General features: G+C 37.8%; 1 protein-coding gene and 1 pseudogene across 2 annotated transcripts in view; both read right to left on the bottom strand.

Annotated features, from left to right (window-relative positions):
- Window positions 1–1,289: 1,289 nt before the first annotated feature.
- LOC149846671 (uncharacterized) lies at window positions 1,290–11,290 on the bottom strand (annotated as a pseudogene). Its single transcript, XR_016430310.1, has 8 exons — window positions 10,885–11,290; window positions 10,669–10,757; window positions 8,825–9,052; window positions 5,193–5,400; window positions 4,102–4,237; window positions 3,486–3,566; window positions 2,245–2,311; window positions 1,290–2,017 (listed from the first exon to the last, which is right to left on the bottom strand). The product of XR_016430310.1 is annotated as an uncharacterized LOC149846671 (transcript).
- An 8,249-nt stretch (window positions 11,291–19,539) lies between these two features.
- Window positions 19,540–24,243, bottom strand: part of LOC149846670 (calmodulin-binding transcription activator 3-like) — a 31,698-nt gene continuing 26,994 nt past the window's right edge. Inside the window, exons 4-5 of the mRNA XM_089992084.1 lie at window positions 20,831–21,154; window positions 19,540–19,737 (exon numbers count right to left, since the gene is read on the bottom strand). Coding sequence (XP_089848210.1) covers window positions 19,627–19,737; window positions 20,831–21,154 — 435 coding nt within the window. The 3' untranslated portion in view covers window positions 19,540–19,626. The remainder of the gene's footprint in view (window positions 19,738–20,830; window positions 21,155–24,243) is intronic.

Raw genomic sequence — 24,243 nt, 5'->3', positions numbered from 1 at the left:
TACAGCCCACCCCTACTTGGTTGGATTGGTACCCTCTGGTTGTTATTAGTCTTTATAACTTATCCAGCTGGTCTCCCAGAGACACTGAGGTCGCAAAATTAGTAAGCCATTGAATTCCGGAACTTGGATGTTTGATCTCGATGGCCATTTCACAAAACCCAGAATTCTGAATTCTTACCTATTTGGTTGAGGGGTGCTTTTAACACGGGTTTCACTCCAAATCTGAGAGATTCAAACACCGATTTCAGATCCTTAATTTCTAGTGTAGATTCATGAATCTCTGGCTCGATCTGGTGGGAGGGGTCAGGTCAGCTCAATGTCTGGCCGTTTCATGAATCGCAAACTAAGCATTCAAACATACCCGATCGCGGATCAAGCACAAGTAGGCCTTGCCTTGTATAACATAGAAAAGCTGGCACACCAAACCTTGTGAACAAGTGTGATCCCAAAGTCTCTCTTCTGACTTCTTAAGTATCAGCTAACTTAATTCCTCTTCGTTTCCCTATGCTCATGCAGATTCCTTTTTCTTTTTCTCATGTGCTGCCTTCTCATATGTGGTTCAAAGCTTTTGCATGTACTACTGCATGGCTTGACTCTATACACCAGAAGGCTTGATATCCTTGGCTTGGTAAAGTTGCTTGAGCGTTTCTCAAGTCGGTTGCAATCTCTAGCTATTCATACTACATTCGTGCTTTTCATCCCAGCTGAATTTGCCCGGCTATTTCAGCTTAAAATAGTACTCTCAGGCCTCGGATTTCAGCTCAAAATGGAGTACAACCAGACATTGATTTCATCTTAAAATAAAGTAGTGTTTAGGTTATGATCAGATCTTTCATTTCGGCAACTCACAGTAAAATTTGCCTAAGATAAGGAGGCATGGTAAAACTTGTCGCTACTGTGTGCATACATTTTACAGAGTTTCGTTTCTGGCAAACCGCGGCTTCAAACATCTTCTGCAACTTATTTTAGATGGGCAGAACCCTTAAGTTAAGAAACCATTGAACCACTTTTCTACCTTTGCTGATTGAAGTTTACTCGCTATATGGAGCAGCAGCAATTAATCACACAGTTCACTTGAGCCACTTAAGCAACTTGTAACCCTTGAAGATAAATTAGGCTAATTCTGCTAACTAATTTTCTTACTTGGGCAGTGGTTCTATAAAAGGGAAAAAGCAACCTTTATCACAAATAAAGTTTAATTGATATGAACTTTATAAGAAAAAGTACAGTATAAATACATGTATAAATGGAATACATATCTCAAAATTAATTCGAGCATACAACAATGATATCCAAGTCAATTTTCATTCAAATGCTTAGGATACATAGGCATATGTAACGTGATAAATTTTATCTTGAATAGTGAACAAATAGTGTTCCATGGAAAATCCTTCGAGCGTTACCAGATACAACTCTGATCACCTGGCCAAAACATTAGCGATCTACAAAACATTATACCCTGTAATTCATTCTTTGTCAAAACTCCTAATTCAATGCCCTTTTAATAAGGGACTCTATATGAGGTAATTAATCAGCTTTCCATAAAAAAAAACAATGCATTACCCCAAACGATGCCTCAAAGCCCACGATCATCACCACATTTAGCAGTTGGTCGTTCAAGTCTTCCAAGAGAGGCAGTTGGTATGGCATCTACCGTTTCTTCTTTATTACTAACCAGTAACTGGAATATAGCTCACACATTTTGAGATTTCTGTTTTTTTTCTAGATCCGCCTGGGCCTCCTTGCTGCTTGTCGGAGGCACCCCGAAAACCCAATCAAGCACATTCAGGTACTTTGAGCGGAACACTTCTCTTTCTTGTGCATAGCAGTGCATGATGATGGCAGTTGATAGGCTAAAGAGAACAACGTCGGCCCTGCCAAGTTTCTTAGATGGAGGAACAAATCCAATATCTGCCATCCATGTGAAGAAGCTTTCAACAGCGCATGCAAAGCAGTAGAGAGAGATCTCCATGCGCCTACTCTTCTTCTCTATTGCTAAAGCCAAGCCAGGAGGGGTCTGGCCACAAAAAGGGCACAATCAGAACGCCGACAAAACAGGAGGCTGTTCACTTACTTTTAAATGGATTCTCCAGTTCAAACACAGAGAACTTAATTAAGAAAAATAGACAGCCATTCAATTTGAGTAACTAAGCTGTCTAACAACACACAATATCCAAAATAGAGGACAACTGCTCACAGAAAATGAGAGATGAAATGCAAAACAGAGATGAAGATTTTTCATACCGTTCCTAGGGCAACCAGTGGAATATTACATCTCCTGAAAATTTTGAAAAGCAAGCATGTCCATGCCCTAAAAAGATGAAAGACAAAAACATATGTTGGAATCACAACTACTTATTGAGTCAAGTGAATATTAAAGGAATTTTTTGAATCTTAAGAGAAATCAGAATAAAAAATTCATAACATGGAATGGTTGCTGAAAAAAGATGGACAATTCATTAGCTTAGAAGTGGCATAAATTATTCATGAAATGGGAAGCATGAAGCAAAAGGGCAACATAGTCAGAAAATAGAAGTCATGCCCAGAATCTTGGCTCACATTCTGGAGAAAAGAAACTTGTTGGGCTTCCTTCTTTTATGATAAAGATCTATTAATCAGGACAAGTTGATTATCTTATTCACTATGACAAATTTAAGAAAGTTTAGCATGAGGCAGACGATTGCTAACCATCCATAGATAGATGTTCCATTGGTCATATACCAAAGAACCATTCATTTATTAGTAGCTTGGATGTGTGCAAGAAGGATGTGACATTCCTGCAAAAAAAAGAGTTCCAGCATGCAGAGTAGTTATAAAACAAAATAAATCCAATTGGGGTAGTCCTCTGAAAATGGAGTAACAAGCAGCTGAAATCTTTCCATCAACTTCCTAAGAGTAGCCCGAGTGAGCGAAAAAGAACCAACTTGTGTCTTTACTGTCCATATCAGGTGTGCTACAAACTGTTAGTGATCTAGCTACTCAAAATTAGGCATATGGCTTGCTGTTTATCTCTCAAACAATTTGCTACCATCTCTGGTGGTTAGTCTGGTTGCAAAGGAATAGTGGGACTTTTGAAGATGGGTTTCAAATTTAAGAACCAACCATGACACAGGGCAAGCAGATGTTATACTTCCAGTTCCAGCCAAAGAAAAGTGGTGAGGGACAGATCTGTTGTGGCCAGGGTTCTTGTGAATTGGATACCATTGTTGAGACCTTTAATCTTTTTGTTTTATCTGCGTCTACTGGTTACTTTTTATATCTTGATAATATTTATCATTATGAAAAAAACCCTGGCTCTGCTCTTACCCTACTAAGAACATAGAATGAATCTCAACAAAAACATGCATGGGACAATAAAACATATTAACCAGATCACAACCACATAAGAAAAAATGTACAAAGGTTACAAAAATTGAAAACCCTGACTGATCTCAAATAGGAAAAAAAAGGAACTCCTGATATTGAAACAGGATAAAAAATCTCACCAAGCTGATGCACAATATGCAGAAAGGAACAAGCTAGACCTTGCAATTCCCAGAATGCTCTTAGTGAGGATACTGTAGGGCCTGCATTGAATTATGAAATGGATTAGCCAAGGACAGCTCAGATGCATCAGCAGACTAATAAATCCCAAATTTGGTACTTTCAAATAGTAAAGCAAGCAATAAAACAGATCTCCTATTATATTACCATATCCCAATCACTTTATGGTTATGCTAGGTTTTTTAACTTCTCTAAATCTTTAGAAATCCCAAGACCATAACTGGCTTGATTCAGATAACTTAAATTTGCTCGACATTTTATGTTTTGTTTTAATATAGCTCTGAATTCCACGTCACAATCCCAAAGATGCAAACAGCAACTCGTAATCCATGCTTCTACGAAAATTTAGTAAAATATGAGAAATAAAAAGAACCATTTTAAATTACTTAATCTTCTTGTGGCAAATCCATGTCTGCAATTCCAGCAATTTTACTACGATAGGTTACCGACTAACTGGTAAACAAATGGATCACATGTGAATGTGGATCTATGTCTATAAGAATTCTACAGAATCCGAAAACTATGACATGGAAAGAGGAACTATTGTTTGCAAACTACCTTCTCAACAACCCCTGTCTATGAACTATAAGTGTAGGAATCAAATACACAGGAGATAAACTGGCAATGCCCTTCCATAAGCCTGAAGTAGGAAAGTAATTGTGCGCCCAGCACATGATTGATTCCCATGAACCATCTGGAAGGGTATAGAAACAGCATTAGTGCCTGGAACATATCATCATCAAAAGAAAGTGTACACACATATATGTGGGCACACATGCAAACTTACATCCATTACACACACACATGAGAAAATTTAGGGTATGTTTGCAATGCCTGTGATTTTGTAACTTTCACATGTTTCTTGTGATTCTGAATCACATTTTAGAACTTTCACAGGGAACTTGCAAACATGCAAACCGTGAATGTGATTCCATCTGTGAATGTCAAAGCCTCAAAACTTGTGAAAGTTTTACACAAGTCTAACCCTGCAAATAACTTTCACACTAACCCTGCGAATAACTTTCACAAGCATTATATGCTTAGCTGTGAATGTGATAAAGCAGTGACATGACACATTCTCACATGATGGATTTTCACACAAGTCAAATTCACAACCTAAAAGCAAACATGAGAAAATTAATGCCTGAGAATGTGAATCACATAAATCACTTTCACAGCTGAATAACCTGTGGTCAAAACAATCATTCCCTTATTGTGGTTCTGAACCATGATACCATACAACCACCAAATGTAAATCTAATCGTACAAGTGGTTATCATGATTTATTTATAGTAGGTTTCCAAAGTATCATGATTCAATTTTCAAGACAGTGAAAATCAAGGTCTCCCAATTCACGAAGATGTGGATGGTTTAAAAATGGTCAAAATATCATGCTGTAGTAAACTTTAACACATGAAATTAGTAAACAGATCAATGCTAAGCATGACCCAAAGGTTAGTTTTGGTTTCTAAACATATTTTAAGGACAAAATGTACACAGTTGGACTCATGGATGTGTTTTTCGTTAAAATAGTTTTTCATAAGATAAATAAAATATTGAACAGAATGGGCAACCAACCAGAGTTAAAGCAGTAGCCTTGGCAACTCACAAATCATAGAAACTATTATAAACCATGGAAAAATGTATACCGTGCACGAGACTTTAATATTGGCATTTAGTTTTATGTTTACACCAATGCACTTGTAATAACCTTCAATTTTCTCCAAATTTCCTAATGGTTTGCCGCTTGCAATTGCTTTCACACCTTGCAAAATAACAGAATCCTTCCCACCATGCTTGTTGAGGAAGGACCTATATGAGGAAGGCAAGCTATCTTGCTTCAGGATATAAGCAGACCTGCAGAACATTTAAACAAGCATTATCTCCTATTTAAAGATACCATGTTTTGACATCAAAAGAATCATGTGTTTGATTGTTTGATAATTGATGGTTTGTTCCCATTATGTGCCAGTTACAATTACTAATATGTGTGCTATAAATCTTTGTTGCTGTCTGATGTGACAAGAAATGCAAGTAAGACTTCTCTATGTCAAGAGTTTGCCTATGACACATACATAGGCATTACTAGTCTATAATTGTTCTGCAGTATTTTAATCATGAACACCAAGAGCAATGCATAACTTGTAAAGTACAAGTATATTATAGCAAGCAAGCACGCTTGTAAAACAACAGAAGAAGCAGAAGAAAACGAATCACCTGCAGTGTGCGAGGGGAAGAATCACAAACATCAAAATCCACAGGTTATAACTAAGAATTATAATATTTAATTAACTAGCCTTACATGGCAAAAGACAAAATTTAAACAGTTTAAAATTATGAAACACAAATTGTCAACAAGCAGTTGTACAAGCAGTAAGCGATGGCCTTAAGATTTGAGAGGATTTCAGCAATGAAAAATGATAAGGCCACAAGAAAGGAATCAATTGAGAAGCAAGAAAAATCCGTCAGACGAGATATGTTTAGGAATTCACTTTTACATGCAAAAGTAATATGTAGAAACTCATAAATCAGCAGTGAAAAATGATAAGGCCACAACAAAGGAATCAATCGAGAAGCAAGAAAAATCCGTCTGCCGAGATATGTTTAGGAATTCACTTTTACATGCACAAGTAATATGTAGAAATTAATGAAACAATTCTCATATTTGTTCTGCAATATATATGAAAGTGGATGCTTTACAATTTGTCAAACTTGTAGAGCTATTAACATGTCAGATTCTGTCTTTGCCCAGCCATCTCTGGATCTTAATCCAACTTTGACCCACACAGATTAAGTTCCTAAGTTTGAGTCTGGTAGAAGGGTAAAACAAAAATTGAATTGATAAGACAGAATCCTTACTTTTAAGGAAAAGATACATATAAAGGGAACATATCTTAACCAAACCTTAGGTGGGACTTCATTCTGGTTAATAAATACCTAAACCAGGTCAGGTCCACCTATGAATCCAATGCTCTGGACCCAACCCAATTAATTTGCCACACCCATCTTAGCGAGTGTCATTACTAGTTGGTATCATGTTGGATCTGGTTTTATACAACATACTGACAGTCTTGCACCATGAAGTGGGGATTACTAGAGCTTAAGCTTGGCTCATTTATTAAACAAACAATCTTGACTTGAGCTCACTTAATGTTACACAAGAAAGCATTCACTTTCATGTGAAAATGAATCACTATCTCATGTTGCTAACATGACAAAAGTGACCAAAGGAATAAAAAGAGCTAACCGAGTGCAGTCCCATAATGCAGGCTGCAGGGAAGCACAACCATGAATTGGACAACTTAAAAACCAAAGAAAGGTTCTACAAAAAGAGTATCTAAGACAATGTCATTAACAGAGCAACTAGAAGTCTGAAGATGAAATGGTTGCAACATGTGTTAACAAAGTACGTAGCCATATAGTGATATAATGGAGATAATCATTTTTACATTTTTCTTAGATTTCTTGAACTAGGAAATGAATTGGAGTGATGACTAATGGAAACTGCCTTTTGAACACATGGCTAGGAGTTAATGCTAGTTGAAAGAAAGAGAAAAAGAAACTAGAAGCATAAAACGTACATATCCGGATGAGGCCCCAAAACCATAAAGGTAAGAACAGACTTGTCCAGCATCTAGACTCGTGGTAAAACTAGTGTCACACCACTACACCAGTGAGCACATAGGAGTTGAAGTTTTCCTCAATCAGTATACAGATGGAGCACCAACAGCATCAGAAAATGGCCAAAGCCATTGTTGACATAAAAGTAGAAGAAAGTATCTATGTTAGGTGAAGTTGTTGTACAAGTCTTTTGCCAGCAGTTCCTTTCAAAGATCCTGGAGCTATGTAGGGGAAGCCAAATGGTACCTAAACAGGAAGAGGTAGCTCATGAAGTCTACAGTAAGATATAGCCGGCAAAGAAATGACTTTTCATAGTATTCACCATTAACCTATGTCACATATACATGGGTGCGCGCGGATAAGGGGTACGACATGGGTACAAAGTCTACAACTGAAAATCTTCCAAAAAGATGAGTACATGTATGGATAACACACACACACACACACACACACATATATATGCATGCAAAAATGCTCAATCATACTACACTTAATAATATGCTCTAGATATAAAGCTATAGATTGTCAATACAAACTGAAACTATAAAGCATGTCAAAGGTATGTAGTTAGTGAACAAATAATCATCAACAACAACACAATTAACAACAGACACTTAATGTCAAGCACAGGCTACACGACGGTTGGAGCATAAGATGGACAAATGGGCCTATTTAAGTTTGAAACCTAGGACCCATATCCAAGAGTACCCAATATTGGTAGGGACTGCTAACCCATGATCTAAACTCTCTGGTTGGTCTCTAGATGTTCCATTATTCACTAATGTGCACATTCATCATATGAGCCAAAAGTAATTATAATGCATTTCTATCCATCACATGTTATCAATCACCTTTACACAGCTTTATCAAACAGAACTGAGCACTAACCAATATCTATGGATCCCAATTGATTTCATCATTCACCAGTCTCGACAGTCCTACAAGCAAAAGGCAGTTATAATATAATGCATTTCACTTTCTTTTTAACCATTTTATTACACAATTTCACCAAGAAAAATAGTACTCTTTAGTCGCCTATGTTTTTTTCCAGCCATAAATTCCAGAAAAGAAAAGCTGTTGATATTCAGGTTCTCTTCAACATGTGCAACCTTATGTTTAGAGCTTTGAACAACAGAGCAATCCTAAGTCTGCACATTTCTTTTGTCAGTGTACTTACTTTTTCAAGATATGCTTACTGGAACCTTGCTACTCCCCCTCTCTACACCACAACAGAATACAAGGGCAACTTGTTGATATCAAAGCAATATGAAATCATTGAAACTAAATTAACTTTTTATTAGCTTGATAATACACCTGAGATTTTATTCTTTTTGGCAACATGTGACTTCTAGTAAATGTATAGCATTTATGGCAACCAACAGGCCATAACATAATGAACATTAGAAGGCTCACAAAAACCCATTCTTTCTCTCCAATGAGGACTGAGATTTTGCTTCTCATTTGAGGTGATACATAAAACCAACATGGAATGGAGTTATTATTGAACAAAAATCAAACAATTCAACAAAATTCTGATTGCAAATAGGGACTGAAGTTAGTATGACATAAATGTGCATACAGTAGTATCATGTGAACAATACAAAGAAATGAATCATGTGATTAAGGGAAGAGGATATTGCAAACCCAAAAACACACATACAATATCTGTGAAGAGGACAGACACATAAGAAAGATGTCACCATGTGCCCATGACAAAGGCTTACAAATGTGCCCGAATTTCTCACTCTTTATTCCACAACGTGATGCTAGGACTGCAGCACACATTAAAATGTATATAGCCAAACTAGTGTGCTGAGAATTTGGACCAGTCAAGAGCATTGAGGGCCCAGCAACTCCTCCAGCTACCAGTGCTCTCCATCTTGCAGTCCTGAACCAAAAAAATTCTGCGGTTATTATTTAATAGTAGGATATGATGAAAAGAGAAAATGATTTGTCTTAATATGTTTTATTTTGCTTTATTTGAAGAAATGTTTCAAATTCACTTTGAGAACAAGGCTAATGCCAAAAAAAGTGTAGAAAAATAAGTGAAACAAGTAAAAAAAAAGGCTCCAACTATGATGATTGTGGTTGATGCAATTAGTTAGGTCATTCAAATAATACGTTTCCACAACATCCTTTCTCCCCTATCAGGCATTACTCACTACTTGACCATACACAGAAATGCTGGCCAACATGATGGTGTATGTGGAGTCATGAAGTAACTCCAAGTCTACAATACATGTTTACTAACCCAATAAAGCTCTATTGAGCACCCTAATTCAAAAGAGCTTGTTGATAATAAACACCCTCTGTCTTGTATCACTTTGTTGAATTATCACTAAGAGCACCATCCCATACTCCAGCCGCTAAAAGAGTGTTGAATACTTAATCTTTCAAGGACTCAGCATACTTGGTTAGTTTCTTAGAGCCAAGATCGACTGTACCAAACACAGAACGATGTCAATAAAGCATTGTGTCCAACTTCTTTAATCGGTACAACAAGCTGAATGAGAACTATTACCTACACATTGCAGCCCATTCACAGCCAACTACTTTCCAGGTAAGCTCCCTGCCCCCATTCAAGTGATTAAATTAAATGTCTCCTCATAGTTCAGATTGAACTCTTTAGTATCCCTTAGCCACTTGAATCTCCAAAAGCTTCAATCACATAGAAGGTTACATGCATAATTTGGCTTATATCCAAAGAAATGGTTGATATATGAGCTGATTATCAAGGACACGCTACTTATCTAGTGAATTAGGAGATCGCTTCTCCCCTTTCCATAGCTATTCGAATTTATAAGAGAAGAATTTACATATGTTTCATTAAGGTCAAGTTCAATAGACGTTGCTCAAGGAAGGCTATGAACAGAAAGGCGATAAAGTAGAAACTATAAAAAGGCAGCGAGACTTGGTTGATTGAATATTGACACAAAGAAGGCGGGAGGAGATTTTAAAAAGGTCAGCAATCAAGGTAATAAGCACATCTAATATGGATGATTATTTTACACCAAACACCCCAGCCTCAACCATCTTTCTAATAGAGCAAGATGTCATCTTGAATATCACCACAGTGGTATTGCATAGTGGCAAGCCTTAGGTGGATTAAGAAATAAGATGGGGACCAATGACCATCCACCTCAAAGACAAATCTACTTTTGCCCAAAGCATCCCCAGGTTCTTTAATGTATGATAACTCAACATGATCTGAAAACGAAAGTAGAAACAAATTGATCAAGAGTGCACAAGAACGCCTGGCCAACTAAGGGTCGTCAACACAAACACTCATAACCGAGTTATAGGATGCATCAGTAACTCAACTGTTGCTCTTACCAAGGTGCAAACAAGTCCATCGATCACCTCATAAAGAATTTGAGAAGAATGATTATGAAAACAAGAAAACGAAAAAAGAAAAGCAAGGAGAGATACAAAGGCGTAGAAAAGTAACGTGCCTATCGTCCCCTCCCAAAGCGGCAATACACTCGTCTACAGAAATAAATGTACCCGCAAACGTGCCGAGGAAGAGCCCGTATTGCAACGTCTCTTTGATGGCGATCACCACGGCGTCATGATTCGACAGAGATCTGCTCTTCCTGAACCAAAAATTAGACCACATTGCACATGAAATACGAGGAAAAAAAAGATGCCTACAAACCAAAATTGATCAAAACCCCCGATCTCTCCGTGCCTCTTCTCCGAGAAAAAAACCCTAATTCTCACCTCGAAGGCGATCTATTCTTCGTTCGGGCAAGGATGGAGAACGCGGAGAGGCCTCCTTTCAGGCCTGCGCCGATAGCGAAACCCTTCGCCGACGCAGAAACGCACCTCTCCAGCCTCTCCCATTCCTTTGGTAGACGCAATCTTGATGCCGACACGGCGTATGAAGAAGACGCCGGGAACGCCGTCTCTTCCCGATCCGGATCGGTATCCGAGCAATCCTTCCTGAAGAAGCCCCCGTTCTCGCCGGATGCGTGCCGGGGAACGGCGCCGTTCTCTCCGGATTTGTGCCGGAGAACGATGCCGTTCTCGCCGGATTGGTGACAGAGATCACCGGACGGGCCAGCGAACCGATCGGAGGGCGAATCCATCGCCGGAATTAGGGCTTACGGAGACACTCAATCGGCCTGGAACGTCGCTCGCTCGCTCGCTCCCTCCTCTGGTAAGTTTCGGAGTGGCACCTTTGGAAATATTATTTTGCAAGAAAAAGGGGAACCTACGTACAGGCACCCGCCGTCCGTACGCTTAATATTTGAGAAATTCGAAATAGAGGCTCTAGTTTTCAAGAAATACCTCATACGGGCCCTTGTACGCTTCATGTTTTTGACTTTTAATTAGGGCTGCAAATGGATCAAATATGGTCGGATATCCGATCCGACCCAGAATGTTATTTCCGGCTTTGGATCCCTTAAGTAAAATCCGAATGTGCATTCAGGTCGGATTCGGATCTGCTCAATCAGATTACTTTTGGATCTGGATTAGATTTAGATCAATATTTTATTTTGGATCTGAAATTGATCTGAATCAAAATCCTATCCTGTTGTTTTTTTACATGTAAATTACTTGTTTTTTTTTTCTTATTTTTCTGGGATCCAATATTACCACTTGTATTTTGGGTTTTGAATTGAACCTTAACTCATCAGATCTAATTTGCATTACCAATTGTATTCTGGGTTAGATTTAGATCAATATTTTATTTTGGATCTGAAATTGATCCGAATCAAAATCCTATCCGGTTGTTTTTTTACATGTAAATAACTTGTTTTTTTCTTCTTATTTTTCTTGGATCCAATATTACCACTTGTATTTTGGGTTTTGAATTGAACCTTAACTCATCAGATCTAATTTGCATTTTGAATTCAGATCTATCATATCCAACCTGAATCCGACCCCTTTGCACCCCTACTTTTTTAACAATAGATGAGAGGTTTGAAAGAAAGGAGGAAGGGAAGCAGAGAGGGGGCTAAGTGCCATGGCTATTTGACACAGGCAATCATATAACCACATTTTATGTGGGACCTGCACTATGTAGCTGTGGGCCCCATGCAATCCTGTCATGTGATTTGGCTAGTGTCCCTCGATCGATCTCAAGGGAGAGACTCAACTTGTGAATAAGGATTTGAAAAACTAAGCATATAAAAATTCTTTTTTTGCTCACAGAAAATAGTTTTTCATTTAGCTTAAACCTTGCAGCAAAGAAGGCACACCTGGGTATCCAATTCTTGACTTCCACAACTTCAAAGTTTTAAACTCGGCTCACATAGTTATATACAAAAATTAGATTTTATATAGGTATGTATTTTTTTCCATAATGTGGTCATTAGTCATCTTTGGAAGTGGCACTGGTTAAAATCTCACTGTTTTTCTCTCTTTTAAAGAAGGATTTTACACAAATTTCAAAAATTTTAAAAAGATTTTTTAAATTAAAGGTGTTCAGCTCCAGCCAAGCTGAGTTGTTCTCGATTGGGCTCGAGCTGATCTCAAGCAAAATTGTTGAAGCTTGAGCCGAGCTTGAACAACCAAATTTTAATCTTGAGCCAAGCCAAGCCAAGCCGACCTAAACTCAGCTCAAACCCGGCTCATGTGCATGCCTAGTTGCACCCCCTCCTCCCATTTGAAGAATGACTTTGACTGCATTTGCCTCTTTCAAAGCAAAATGCCTGTAACAAACGGGCCCTTCGGGAAGAGCCTTCTTTCATAAGAAAGAGCATGAAATAAGTGCCCCTTCGCGTGAAAATTTTTCATAGATAACATTTTCTTAAGAACAAATTATTTATAAGAATTCAAATAAACAATTTTCTCGCCTCCAACCAGATATTGGAGGTGGAACGATACGCCATACTCTACTTGCTACTTTAGAGATAGTGATGATATCTATCATAAGTGAGGGGTCTTGGATTCGAACTGTGATTTGACATCAGGTTGGCCTAAACAGCACAAAGCCCGAATAAACCCACTCTCAACTCAGCCAACTAGGTTGGGTATAAAGGATGATCTCGTTGGTTTTGGGCCAGGTTTGGATCGTCTGTGAAGCCTCAAGCCCAACCTGAACTGATAAGTGGACCGGGTTTCAGATATAAGCAAAAAAAATGTAGCAATGGAGTCCGGCACACCCAACGACAGTTCAGTTTTAAAAGATCTAACCTGGCCCAGCCCAACCTGAACCAAACCTGAGCTTAATAAGAGTCGAGTCAGATTTCCCACAGGTTTGGGCTTGGGTTAGGCCTGTCAAGATTCAGTGATTGTCAGTCGGACCCGCCCGAAGTCCAGCCCTGATTCAAATGCCAGTGGAGTTATTCCTATCATTGAAAAAAAAATCATATGTAATATTTGAGATTGTGTAGAAACAAAACTCACCCACGGGTCTCAAAATTTTTTTGTTCTTAAATTCAAGACCTAGTCTCGCTGGCTTAGCCTGCCATACGTAAACATTCGCTGTCTTGATAGCGTTAAACCCCGTGTGCGGTCAGATAAGTATAGAATTAAGTATGAACAAACAAGTGGGTTTGGACCTATAGAAGGATTTGACAGTAAATTGACTTATGGATGTGCATTAGGCCCGTCTATTTATTAAATCCAGGTAAGCTACCTGGCTGATTTTCACTTGAAAACGACTAGTGAATTTTTCATGCCATGACCATCGGAGGGAAGTGCTCATCAATGTAGTTGAGCTGCAGCCACCAACTTCCAACATGGACAGTGGGGTTGCTTTCTGCCTAGGATGCAAACTTTCTCAGACATTTTCTTTCTCACATGCTTCATTAATGCTGCTATTATATCAATGCAAATAAAATTAGAATATATACATAAAAATTTGCTTTCCCATTTTAAATGTGTAAATGATGCAAATGTGAATGTTAGGTGTAAATGGTATATATTGGATTGGTTTACACACACCATGGGCACATATGCTAGCATCTCCAGTTGGTAGAGCTCCGCTCTTGCAATTGTTTCTTTTTAATGACTCTATTGAGAGCCGGATTGGTTTATAAGCTCACTTGCATATCTAGGTTTTGATAGAGATAAAATCTATCCATTTACCGGCTAACCTAGCTTCTTTCGTCCCTTGAAACCAACAAGGGGCAGTACAGGAATATTCACCTATTGTCCATAGATTACGTAGTCAAGCTCCCTTTTGCCTTTGCACTCGAGAACCGATCTCCGTACGGTTTGAAGCCCACGATTCGAGTTTGAGCTGTTAAAATAGCTTCGTAGAGCTAAGCTTCAAAATATGGAATAAACAAGTGTTTACAGGACTCTACTCTACCAAACTGTGTTACATCTCTTTCAATTGTTGTACAATGTCATGACTGCTACTTAGTATCGGCAATAAGTCTGAAAAAGTATCTAAAAGGATGAAATTTATAGGTGATCTTTAATTACTTTAATTTCTTTGGTTCAAGTTCAAGAGCGGGGAAAGAAACCTTGAAACTGAAATAACTCAATTGGAATCCCCCAGCATCTAGCATTGAGTAGACCCCATACACTACCCATAGGAACTACGAGAACACCCCAAAAACACATTTTCCTTGACTTTGTCCATCTCAAAAAAGAATTCACCGCAGTAAGACAGAAGATGCAAGCGTGTTTATCGGTGGGCGTCAAGGTGGAGAATATGACTTGGAATCACATAAAAAATGAGTAAAATGGACTAAAAATCAAATCTCATGCCTACTTTCTCATGTTTGCTCGCACAGAATACTATTGTTTAACCATTGTGAGAGAACGATTCTTATTTGGAACCAAGCAAACATGTCCCAGACCAGAAGTGACACGTGTTTGCTTGAAGATGTGCAAGTGGCCTTGTGTGAATCGGAATATAACAATTGAGATATTCCGATTCACATAGAGTGCCAAGTAAACGTTGGCACAGTCCAGCTTTTTAGTGCAGCCTATAAACATGGCATTTTTTTTGAACTGCCACTTTTATTAAAGTAGGGGTGCATTTGGAATTAGTAAGAAAGATAAAACATCTTTTGGAAAATAACTGTTAGACCTGTACCCGTGGCAATAAATGGTAGCAGAACCGCTCATGGTTTAGGTGGCTTACCGGAGCCTCTACTTTTTTTTGGTAGGAGCAGTTAGTGCACGTCACCTTGTACAAGTTCAAAACCCCAATGGTACGGTTGTATAACGAGTACGGGTCTGCCTAACCCCCTCTAGTCCATAAAAAAACAAAAATAAATAATAGGTGGCGTGGCTAGACTCCGCTCATATAAACTCATTAAATATTAACAAATATATTTTATATCATATATTGCAGCAGTATATAATAAATAGTTGAAGCATGTCTTACAAGCAATAGGTTTAAAGTTTAAACTCCCATTGCTTCCAACTTTGAAACAAGTTTTTTTTTTCTTGACTAGTCAGCTTGATATTGCCTCAATAGTTTAAGTTCCATTACTTTTAAGCTTTGAAACAATGTTTCTTATAAAGGAATTCGCTTGAGCTCATCATGAGTTTGGGCTTAGCAAAAAAATGAGCAGAACACAGCTTGAACACCTCAAGTTGGGCTTATTCGGCTAGTTTACCAGCCCTAAATGCATGCTTTGCGATTCCATAATCCCAGGTTTTGGATGCAAATCACGAAAATGTATAATATTCTCCAATTGTGGCATTGATAGGAAAGGATTAAACCCTTATAAGAAATAAAGTTTTTTATGGAAATATGAATGCATCAAACTGAAAGAACCCTTAATTTTCAGTTGATAATAAAAAGAATCACTTTTACCACTAAACTATACCCGCTACATTGGGATTATTGTATAGGAATGGCTTGAGGTGTGATCAAGATATTGTGAAAATTAGAGTGAGCTGGCATGTCCTGTCTCCAAGGATACTTGATCTTGTTTGAGCTGCATAAGTAGAACAAAGCCCAATAAGTCTCGGGCCTAACCCAGCTTGATCTAGTACTAAACAAGCCGAGTCTATATAGTGATAAGTGATCAATTTTATGGTGCCCAATCAGGAACCATCTTGACGCAACCCACCCCAAACTCAACCTGATAAAACTTGGGTCCAACCCGAAGCCAGCAAGAACTAGATTGAGCATTTGACGGGTCAGAGACTGGCCTGGGCATGTCAAGCTCCAACGAGCCTCGAGTCAGATCAGCCTGAGATCTTAAGCAGCGGTACGTGACCAACAGAAAACAAAAGTTGAGTTCCATCCTACCTAGGGATGTCAACAGATCGGATGCAACCCGACATCTGACTTGAATCCGAATCCGATTAGTCGGATGGTAGCCAAACTCGGATTGGATTAATAATCAGATTTGGGTTTGGTATTGAGTTTTGCATTCGAACTTGAATCAGAATCGACTAAAACCCAAATTCGGTGTAAATGGCAATGCCCCTGGTCAGGGTGGGCATCACTTGTGCCCGACATTCCCGACCCAAAGGGGGCACGTGCACAACCCACCTAATCCCAACTCAAAGGGGAAGACAATACCCCTTTCTCTCCTTTTCTTCGCCGAAGGAGGCACTGCCAGTCCTCTCGTTCCTCCTTCCCTCTTTTCGCAGGAATCCAGAAGGGTTAGATACATTGCTTTGTTAGCATACCTACTAGTAAGCATCAACAAGAGAAACAACCCAAAGAGAAGGAAGAAAGAAGTCTTCATGTAGCAACGAAGATCCTGAGCATCAAGAGGGTTCTGATTGTGGTCTCCAAATAAGAAGAAGGGTGCATATAGAATTGTCTGGGGAAATACTACCTCTTAGGCACTCTCTCTCCTGCACAGGCCGGTGCACTGCATTCAACCATCTAGCATTCGACAGTCTCTTTAGTTGGATTTTTTTTGCATACTCTTTTTTAGGATTATTGTTTTTGTGTATTTTTTAAATTAGCATGAGGCAAGTAATGGATGCTGGATTTTGGTTAGACAATTAGGTTTTTTTTTTCAGTTAGCATAAATTTATAATTTTTTTTAGGAATGAAGGTATTGATTTGGACTTTTTCAAATGACATAAATGTTTAATTAGTGATTTATTTTTTTGTATTTTTTATTAAGGTTTTTGTTTTTTATTTACTTTTTTTAAAATAGCATCAACATTTAATTAGGGTTTTGAGGTTTTTTGGTATATTTTTAATTAGCATTAAACATGTAATGAATACTTGATTTTTGTTAGAATATTAGTTTTTATTCAATGAACGTAAATCCATATCTTTTTAGAGATTAGGGTATTGGTTTGCATCTTTCCAAATGATGCAAATGTTTAATTATAATTTTGGTTTTTTTGTGTTATTTTTTTTATATATCATTAAGCATGATTTCATTAATGAATGCTTGATTTTGGTTATTACTTATCAAACTCTTAAATCTTTGATTTTTGTTAGAATTTATGTTTTTATTTGGTTTCTTAAATGTCATGAATATTTATTAGGTATTTTTTGTCTTTTTTTAATCAACAATAAACATGACTAGTAAATGCATGCTTGATTTTGTTTAGAATTTTAGGGCTTTTTTTTTTGTTTTTGTTTTTTCAATTAGTATATCTATGAATCATGTTGTTAGAATTTAAGGTTTTGATTTGTTTTTTACTGTGCATTTGTGCTCAACCTAGTTTAGATTCCTAACTCCGCCCCTGTCAACACATCTTAAAAGAGAAATTAGTCGGGCAGTACATACCAACCCCGAGGTTTGGCAACTAAAGTAGTGATGGCAGGCTATACTTTTTAGGGTTTATGGTTAATTGGGTAGTTGGGGGCCCTGCTCAAATGGGCCAAGCTCGGGGCCACTTTTTTGGTGCAAAACCCAGCCCATCTTGGCTTGGGCCTGGCTCCCCATGGGCAATAGGTCGGTCAACCACCTGATAACAGTCTAGCCCAGTCCCAAATAGAATTGGTGGTGTGGCCAGTGCTTAAACCATTGGAAAGAAGCAGGCAGGTCACGGGCTGCAGGTCCATTGGCCACCAAAAAGGATCCCATATGGGTTCGGAAGTTTATTCTAACCGTCCAGCTGAAGCATCTGGACAGCTAGGATCAGTTCACATCCAAGTGAAAATATGGACTAATCCTAGGCATTGATTGGACAGCTAGGATTCAATGTAGGATGGAACCCATCCTGTATAAAATGATGGGATCAGTGTTCATTGCCCACCAACGGCCAACGTTACCATCAGCCATGGATATTGCAAGCCAAAGGAGTTTCTTTTCTCGATGGAAATTTTTGATTTTTTAAAGCCTTCAACAATAAAAGAGATTTGCCATTTTAAGGTTTGTAACGGATAAAAAAAAGTGCGCACTTAGTAAAGACCATAAAGTGGGTACGCTGTTGACACGTCTCTTGATTTGTTGAAATTGACACTTCTCTTGCGTTTGTTGAATTTCTTTTTTTTTCAAGGTAAGCTCGGGGTTAGGAGGACCCCTACCAGAACAACAGCCGCCCCATGAGGGATTCGATCCTGGGCCTTCAGCTTGACACAGGACCCTGCATAGCACATGGGAAAACACCTTAATCGTAGGGTTTGTTGAATTTCCATTACTTTAATTTTCAGTATTATTAGACACAAGGGGTTTGGCATAGTGGGACGGGGCTTAGACCGTTTGATGGGCAGTCTAGGTTGAAATCTCATGGGCATTACACCCCCTGCATAAGCCAAAGTTTGGTGACTCCCTGGGGTGGAGGGGTAAGCCCTCAGAGTTTTACACTGACATGGACAGAGTCAGTAAGTATGGCAGGCTGAGCCACCATGGCTAGGTCTTTGCGCATGGAGCGGTTTCTCCGAATAAAAAATAAAATAAAATTGTCAGTATTATTATACATTAATATGACGTTTTTTCTTGTTACGAGAAAAAATACACACACCAGGATCAAGCCCTAATTGGCCCCACCAAACAAGTAAACCTTGAGAGAGTGGACTGGCTACACGATTGATGATAGAGGGGAATCAAACTCTGTACCATAGCTACAGGAAGCTTCTTGTTACATAGAGAAGCATGCTTAAAAAACGGGAAATGCTTCACTTCCTCAACATGGAAGTATTGAAAAACCCGTTTCTAAAATATGAACAACCTACCAATCGGGGGGTGGCGGGGGCGCTCCGCTTATCTCGCAGGAGTTGTTAATGCATGTCACCTTGTGTTGGAACGTTGCAAGTTCGTTCGAATCCCTTGGTACATGGTTGTGTAACTGGTAGGGGTCTGCCTAACCCCAGCTTTCTCTGTTAAAAAAAAAATGATCAACCTGCTTCCTTTGAAAGAATATTGGATATAAGAATACTTAAAAAACTTTATCATGTCTGATTAATAATTGCTTACCAAATGCCCTGTGTCTCACATAAAAGACGGTTACTTGGACAAAATCAATAGATGAAACCTACAAATTTCTCTCAGCATGATACAATTATTTTTGCACAAACCATCAACAAAGCAGAAGAATTAAGGTTTCTAACAGATGAACACAATAAAAATTGAATAATAATACAACAGTTTTAATAAATTTACAATATAATGTAACGTCCAGACACTAGCCTGTGACAAGCATAGAAATGTCATCATCTTCATCTTGTGTTTCAACCATGACCAGATCATCAACTTCAATTGACTCTGCTCCATTCATCAGTCTTTCAATTTCAACCTGTATAATATCATTTTCAGAGTTTCAATGAAATAATGATTTGGAAGTGAATTTTCTAGAGTGCAATGCAAAACAGCATGAGAAATGACATCCAGCACAATTATCTCTCTGCATGGGAATGATAGACTACTTAATAATCGGATAGAAATTCTCTCTCTAAACAAAAGACAGTCAACTGCACACTATTTCACTTGCAGATTGCATCAGCCAGGTTTACAAGCAGCAGGAATAGCAATAGCTAGTTTGCAGCATTAGTTAACATATGATCCAGCATGGCCAGCATATATATTTGTCATCATTACCTTACACAATCAAACAGACATGTCGTACCTCGCATTTATTTGACCACTTGTGTGTGTGTGCGTGCACATGTGTGTACTTCTGTATGTGCACGTTTGCATTATCTTAAAAAAAAGGAAAAATAAAACATTTTCAAAATTAAAATAAACTTGTGAATACATTTTTGAGAAAATATTGTGATATTTTCTTTTTATTTAAAATTTCTTAATATGATTAGATTATTTTTTGTGCCATGAATACCTTTCTATTTTTTTCAGCAATTTTTTAATTTCACGATTTTTATTTTCCAACTTCTTTTAAAGAGATTTTCTCAAGACTTATACAAAAAAAGAAAATATCAAAAGGAATTAGCACTTTGAGATATTTTCAAGTCTGTATATTTTCAAGTCTGTCTGTCTCTCTCTTATATATATATATAGGGTTAATCTAACATTAAACTAGTTGTGTTTAACATTAGATGTATTCACCCTTATGAAAATAACTAAAATACCCTTAAAATAATGACATTTTTTAAAAATACAAGATTACTTTTTTAGGACAAAAAGGAAACTTTGATAGCTTCATAATATAATTTTTTAGAAAAGGTATTTGACTTTTTAATTTTCTCCAAGTTCAAAAGGCCTATAATGTCCAAAAAAGTAACCATGCATTTTAAAAGATACCATTCTTTCAATGATATTTTAGTCATTTTAATAAGGTTGAACCCATCTAATGTTAAACTAAGCTAGTTTTATGGTAGATTAACCCATATATATATAATCATTCAATTATAAAAATTAAGTAACAAGATTACCTTGCTCTCTTCAAACTCTGAGACAGCAGTCAGCAGCCTGCGGTACTGATCTCTGGCTTCAGGGTACTGAACCATGGACTTCACTCGTGCAAGGGCTTTCTCCACCCTTTCTTCTGTTTGCCTTCTGCCTTCTTTTAGAAAGTCATAATCATCAGTTTTAGAGGAGTTGCTTTGCATTGCAGGGCCATCAATGCAAGCTTCTGCCCGGAACCCACGCAGACCAATTCCTTTTCGCCTCCATCGTAGTATTGCTTTCTCAACAATACCCACGGACCATACAATCTTTGTCACTTGCTTCCTTACCTGATGACCCCTTACATGGGCCTACAAATTACAGAGAGTTAGGAATTTGAAATCATAATTTCAGGCATGAGCAAAAAGGAAAGTTTCCAAAACACAATCCTACAAAAAGTGCCAAATAGCATGACCGTTAGGACAACAGTAACAGCATCCCAGGTGGCACAGTGAGGGGCACATAAGCTTGTTGAATTCAGCGTCTGCAGATTGTTAAAATATGTTGTACATATATATATTTATATATATAGATCACGACACATACACATATATATATTAATTATATATATGTCTATGTGTCTATCTACATATATAAATATATATATATTTATATCTTTTGTAAATAGACCCATATAGGGGTAAAACAGTCTTTTTACTTCTTATCGCATATTGTATTTTTTCTCCTTTTCTTTTATTTCCTTTTTTTCTTTCTTTTTTATTTTCTTTATTCTTTTCCTTTTCCACCTTGGAATGGGCCCCACCTAGGGGGACATTGGAGCATCCAACGGTCATATTTATGACCGTTGGAAGGGCTCCAACGTCCCTCTAGGAGCCCTTCCAAGGCCTCCTCTTTTGTCTATAAATAAAGGGGTTTCTCCCCATTGTAAAGCATGCTTCTTTGAAGCCTTTTGAGTGGAATATATATTTTTCCTCTTCTTTTGGGTGCCTTACCACTTTAAGTGGTTGTGTTGTTCTTTTGCCCATTAGTGGCTATTTGTGTATGTGCGTGCTCTCTTGTTTTGCTCTTGGAGACTTCATCCGGCACTTCATTACATGGTATCAGAGCCTTGGTTGATAAAGCTTCATCGGATCTTCTTTTGACAAGTAATATCCTTCTCTTTCGTGCATTTATATTCCTCTTCTACAAATGGCCAACAAGGATGCAAAAATCGACCTCTCATTCAAATTGGATGGGACCAATTATCGCATGTGGGCGGCCGCCATGGAAAACAATCTCAAAGGTAAAAAACTTTGGGGTTATGTATGTGGAACCATTCCGGAACCACAATTGAAGTTGACTAAGTTTGAAGGTAATGAGGAAAAAGCTTTGAACGAAGAGGAAAAAGAGAAGGTTATTCTTGATTACTCTTCTAAATTAGAAGATTGGGAAAGTGAGCATGCTAAAATTTTAGCATGGTTCATGAACAATGTTGAATTAAAGATTTGTGCAAATCTCGCCAAATTCAAGAAGGCTAATGAAGCTTGGTTCTTTATGAAAAGCATGTACACTCAAAGAGACCTTGCTAGGCATTTCTTCCTACAAGAAAAGGTAAGAGCTACTAAACAAGGTGATATGAGTATTAGGGACTACTATAATGCCCTATCTTCTTTATGGGATGAACTTGTCCTTCTCGAACCCCAATGGGAAGATAGTGCTATTGCTATGAGGCAAGAGCAAATGGAAAAAGAAAGATTTTTCCAATTTATTCATGGGCTTCGCCCCGAATTTGAGCAACGTAGAGGATCCCTTCTCCATAGGGCCTCTACTCCTCTAAGTGATATTTTGGCCGACTTATGTCAAGAAGAGACTCGTTTGGCATTAAAACGAGATGTTGATGAAGTTCATGCCGTATCTAGACCCGGCAACAATGTAAGGCCATACAAACCACCTCATTTCTTCAAAAATAATGGTGGTGGAGGAAGGAAAATCATTTGCCATAATTGTAATGAACCGGGCCATATTCGTCCGGATTGCCCAAGATTTAAAAAGAAGGTGGCCTCCGTTGGTGAAGCTCCTCCAAATGAAGACTCAAAGAAAGATGGTGACATAAAAGAGTCTCTTGCTCATCTTACCGAAACTCTTCAACAATTCATGAAGATGAGCTCCTCTCAGTTTTCTTCTACACCATCCACTTCAGGCGCCGCTATCTCCTCCTTCCCAGGTATGACCTCTTGGATTCTTGATTCGGGTGCCTCCTTTCATATGACTCCGAATGCATCACTCTTATCAAAAACAAGTCTCAACAAATTTAAATCTTTTGTCTTCACTGCCGATGGAACATCCTTGGATGTTGAAGGCATTGGGAATCTTGAGAAAACTTATAATGAAAACAAAGAATTTTTTGTTCCCAAAATTCGAATTATTCCAAAACTTAATTTAAATCTATTTTCCGTTTCCCAAATTACCGATTTTGAATGTAATGTCACTTTTTCACCTACCCATTGCTATGTGCAGGATCTCTGGTCCGGGAAGCGGATTGGGCAAGGCCATAGAAGAGGGGATCTTTATTATATGGATTTTTTGTCATTGCCAACCAAATCATTTTGTAATCATGTTCAATCCAAAGATATTGAGACTTGGCATAAAAGACTTGGACATCCTAGTGTTTCTAAATTGTATCTCTTTCCTTTTTTGGAAAAAATTTGTAATACAAATACATTCACATGCAATGATTGTATCCTTGGAAAAATTCATTCGCTTCCGTATTCTCATAGTAATTTTGTGTCAAAAAGACCTTTTGAGCTTGTGCATTCCGATGTATGGGGACCGGCACCCGTTCTGTCCAAGGGAGGCTACTCTTACTATGTTAGTTTTGTTGATGACTTTACTAGATATACATGGGTATACATTATTAAAAATAAATCCGATGTCTTTAATAATTTTAAAGAATTTCATATTCTTATTCAAAACCAATTTCAAAACAATATAGCTATATTTAGATCCGACTCTGGAGGAGAATACATGTCTAAAGATTTTCAAAATTATTTCAAAACAAATGGAATTTTACATCAACGATCTTGTCCTAAAACCCCACAACAAAATGGTCTTGCGGAAAGAAAACATAGACATTTAATTGAAACTACAAGAACACTTCTTGTTTCTAAAAATGTTCCTAAAAACTTTTGGGCCGAAGCTCTTCTTACCGCAACATATTTAATCAATCGTATGCCCTCTGCTTCTTTAAAAAATGTATCACCTTTTGAAAAATTATTCAAAATTACTCCAGATTTTAATAGATTAAGGATATTTGGATGTAAATGTTTTGTGCTTGTTCAAGGACAAGATAAACTATCACCTAAAGCTATTGAATGTGCATTCATTGGATATGGTGAAAATCAAAAAGGTTATAGATGCTATGACACTCGAAATAATAAACTCTATATATCAAGAAATGTAA

This window comes from Nuphar pumila, chromosome 2 (assembly GCF_984573655.1).
Source record: "Nuphar pumila chromosome 2, dmNupPumi1.hap1.1, whole genome shotgun sequence".
NCBI lineage: Eukaryota > Viridiplantae > Streptophyta > Magnoliopsida > Nymphaeales > Nymphaeaceae > Nuphar > Nuphar pumila.
This window is presented reverse-complemented; position numbering and strand designations above follow the sequence as displayed.